The sequence below is a fragment of the Dendronephthya gigantea genome, unplaced genomic scaffold, assembly GCF_004324835.1.
Source record: "Dendronephthya gigantea isolate DGI-Jeju-01 unplaced genomic scaffold, DenGig_1.0 000007F, whole genome shotgun sequence".
Classification (NCBI taxonomy): Eukaryota; Metazoa; Cnidaria; class Anthozoa; order Malacalcyonacea; family Nephtheidae; genus Dendronephthya; species Dendronephthya gigantea.
The window spans coordinates 3,080,001-3,083,738 of NW_021163017.1; the positions used below are offsets into that span (position 1 = coordinate 3,080,001).

At 37.1% G+C, this 3,738-nt stretch overlaps 1 protein-coding gene across 2 annotated transcripts in view; it reads left to right on the forward strand.

Moving 5' to 3' along the window:
* The window catches only part of LOC114517062 (follistatin-related protein 4-like), a 20,192-nt gene extending 18,475 nt beyond the window's left edge, over nt 1–1,717 (forward strand). The window contains exons 4-5 of one of the 2 annotated variants that reach the window (XM_028536707.1): nt 112–876; nt 1,238–1,717. In XM_028536707.1, the coding sequence (XP_028392508.1) occupies nt 112–876; nt 1,238–1,242 (770 nt within the window). In that variant the 3' untranslated portion in view covers nt 1,243–1,717. The other variant, XM_028536706.1, reaches the window with a different exon arrangement.
* Nucleotides 1,718–3,738: the final 2,021 nt, after the last annotated feature.

Sequence of the window (3,738 nt, forward strand, 5' to 3'; positions counted from 1 at the left end):
CGCAATTTATTATCCCGCCCAAATCATCCCCTCCCAAAAGAAGTCTTGAAGGAAAGTTTTATGACATTACCTTAACTGCATTTTTTGATTGGGCTGAAAATTTCATAATAGGTTGGACGCATGGTTATATGGTTGCCGACAAAGATTTGAACGAAGGAAAGACGGCCTTCGTTACACATTTTAATAATCCCGGATACCACGAACTGAACTTGGAAACAAAGTCCTACACGAGTTTTCGTAACTTCTCAAATTACGGCTGCACAGGAACCATGGGCATTGCCTTTAACGCGTACAACAAATACTTGTTCGTGGAATGTCACAAAAGAGATGGAAGTTCGTGGTTAATAATGCAAGGTATTAATGGCGGTGGTACACTTATGACGAATACTCCCGGCGCTCCCTTTGTTTCGCCTAATGGTCGGTATATTGTGTTCCTCAATCGCAACACGAGTATGATGAATACTCTCGCCTTTGAAGGATTCGCTGGAATTAACATTTATAGCCACTCGAGACTTCGTATCCCCGGTGGTGTATCCCATGCGGTTTTTTTCCCCAAGGGTAAAACCTCGAATAGCTACTCCGTATTCGTTACACTTGATTACTCAAACAAAATAGCGGTCGTTGACTTGAGTTTTGGGGAAAAATTAAATATCTCTGACGTGAAATATATCGAGAACGTCGGTTTCCTCGACACAACAACACACGGTGCATCAAGAAACTTGTTTATCAACGATAAATGGATCATCTCCCCGGCAACCAGAGACAAGACGGTGGTGATTATTAATGCAGAGACCCAGAAGATTCATGGGAAGATTAACGAAGTGAACGGAGGAACCTTTGCAGTCTTGGCTCCAGATTCTACATCTGGAACTTCTGGTAAAATTCCGAGCTTTTTTACTTTTCTTGTGTTCTTTTATGTTTTTATACAATCCTAAAACGACTTAAGAAACCTTGGCGTAAAACATCTGATATTTTTCTCTATGTGAACATTATTATGTTTCATTTGAACACCATTATGATCGAGCACATTTAGCCGTAAATGCATTTAAAAACATTTATCCGTAGACGTTGTTTAGATTTATAGCCCTAGATTGATACCCGGGGGTTGTAAAAGAATATCTAATAGTAGGTGGGTAAAACACCATAAGTATTAAGCATAAACATTTTCGAAGTGTAATGATTGTGAAGTGTTTTGATTACTAAATAAATTTAGAACGTTTAAGTATTGTTTATTTAGCTTAAGTTCACGTATTCTCGTTTTGCATGCCTGCATCTCCTGTGCGTTCTCATGGAAGAATTTAAACCCAATGGTGGATCTAGGGATCTAATGGACCGCTGAAAATTCTTCTCAGCAATGCAATCGCTGAGCGCCATTTCACCGTAAGTGACGCTTGCCATATAATAAACGCACGTAAAAATTAAGTAGTTTTTTGGGGCCCTGTAACTTGAAAGCAAAGCTAAAATTTTTTATCACATACAAATGGCATGTTACATAACAAAAGAATTCATTACGACAGTCAGTCCAAAATGCATGTAACTACACGCAGACTAGTGTGTCAGCCTGACGAGTAAGAACCTTTTTCAGTCCCAACCACAAAAGTAAATGGACCCTCTATTTGTACTCTGTAACTATAATTTTAACAAATTGAGAAACTTTGTCTTACATAGTGTTAACAAAATAATACAGGGCCTCTTTGCGCTTGTAAAGCTAAGAACCGCCAATTAAGGCCCAAACAGACAGGACGCGAATTGGCAACGCGGCGCGAATTTTCAGCGTTTTATATTTTTCAAAAGCTAATAAATTTTAACTTATCAAAATTTTCTTCTAGATTGCATTAAAATAATAAATTTTAATTGGTCTAGCGTCCATAGATTCCAAATTTTGATCCCAGAATTTAATTTATATGCTTCTGAAAACTGAAAATTCGCGCCGCGTTGCCGCGCTGCGTCCGGTCTGTGTCGGCCTTAACTACAGGCGTCGTGTTTTGATATTAAAATGTCACTATTTTTGTTCTCGTAGAATATGTACCTAGTTGTGACCCTATAAAATCACTCCGACCCAGTTTCAGAGTTTTAATATATTTAACACAATAAATTAACTAACTGTGCACTTATCGCATTTTCCAACATCGTCTTACATTAAAAGGGTTAAATTATAAAAAATTGCGTGCGTTGTATTTTATGCTAAACAGTGTCGCCATATTGTTGTTGTCGAAATATGTGCCCATTAAATTTACTTTAGACACGTTTTACAGGGACCGCGCCGCGGAGCAGGGTGGCTCGCTTGGCTTTAGCCCCACCAATAATTTTTCCGTAATTAGTCTTTAATTTCAAATATTTTTTAGTTCGCTTAAATTTACAAGCAATATTTTTAGCAATTTGTATTTTTTGCTTACAAGTATATGCAGTGTATCTTTTCTTGAATACTATCGTAACTTTTACTTCTTCAATGTATTTTTTAATAACCAATTCAAAGAAATGAGTATTCTAATTTCAAACGATATCGATGGTAATAAATCCGCCATGTTTACAGATGGATTGAAATTAGTTATGTTCAGTACATATGTTTGGGCAAAATAAAAAAAAACAGAGACAAAGAAGGACAAGCATTTGACCATCAAAACAGCGTGGTTATCCATATCAAAATATTTGACATCATAACCAAAGCAAGGATATTGTTTACTGTTTGTATATGAGCATGAAACATGCTTGCAACTTTACATAGGACAAGCATTTGACCATTAAAACAGCGTGGTTTCCTCTCATAATTTAGTCCTTCCGCTGAAGACATGCGAGAAGCCAACAACTACGGCGCCATAGTCAAACTTGCAAGAGAAGCCTCTTTGGTTGTTTGTATTGTTTATGTTTGTATATGAGCGCCAAACATGCTGGAAACTTTACATAGGACAAGCATTTGACCATTAAAACAGCGCGGTTATCCATGTCAGAAGATTTGACATCATAACCAAAGCTTATATTTAAGAACTAGAAAACATTTTCCGTGTTTCTATACAGTTATAGTCCAATACTGTATGCAAGTTAACTGTTGTTAAGGGCGAAAAAGATAGGACGAAAAACTACACATTATTATTCATGTGCAATGCCAACACTGCATGTGCTAATCCAAAAAGAAATAATTTAAAAGCTATTCTGACATTTCTGTTGATATGTTGAAATGATGACACATGTCAAAAACTGAAGAGTTCGCAATCACTTTGAGCGATAACGGCCGACAGTTACTTTAGACTTGAATACACCTTTCACTTTGTACTCAACACATTTTGAATAAACATAATTAACACAATAAAACCCCACCATATCAGGATGAGAGCATCTCTTTACTGCCAAGTACTTTTACAAGAGCTGCTTCTATAGCTACTCTACACACTCAATTCGATGTTCTTGTTAGAAGAGAATGCCTCGCAACTCTCGAATAGCATAAATTATACTACACGCTTATATGGTCTGTCACCTGAGAGTCCCTTCAACCATCCCCACGATTGTGTATTTCCGTAACGCTAGAAAATTCGTTTTACATCTATTTCTTTATTACCATGTCACCGGATGCTTTACCTGGATGGTGTAAAAAGATGGATATGTAAAATCAAGTGGCGGTCCTCATGATCCATGCCCATGGCAAGGTCAGGGCCAATAATGCACAAATGGATTAAATTATAAATACATGCACTTGCAAAAATGCTGTCACACTGTATAGATGATAACAAACCATCAACACCT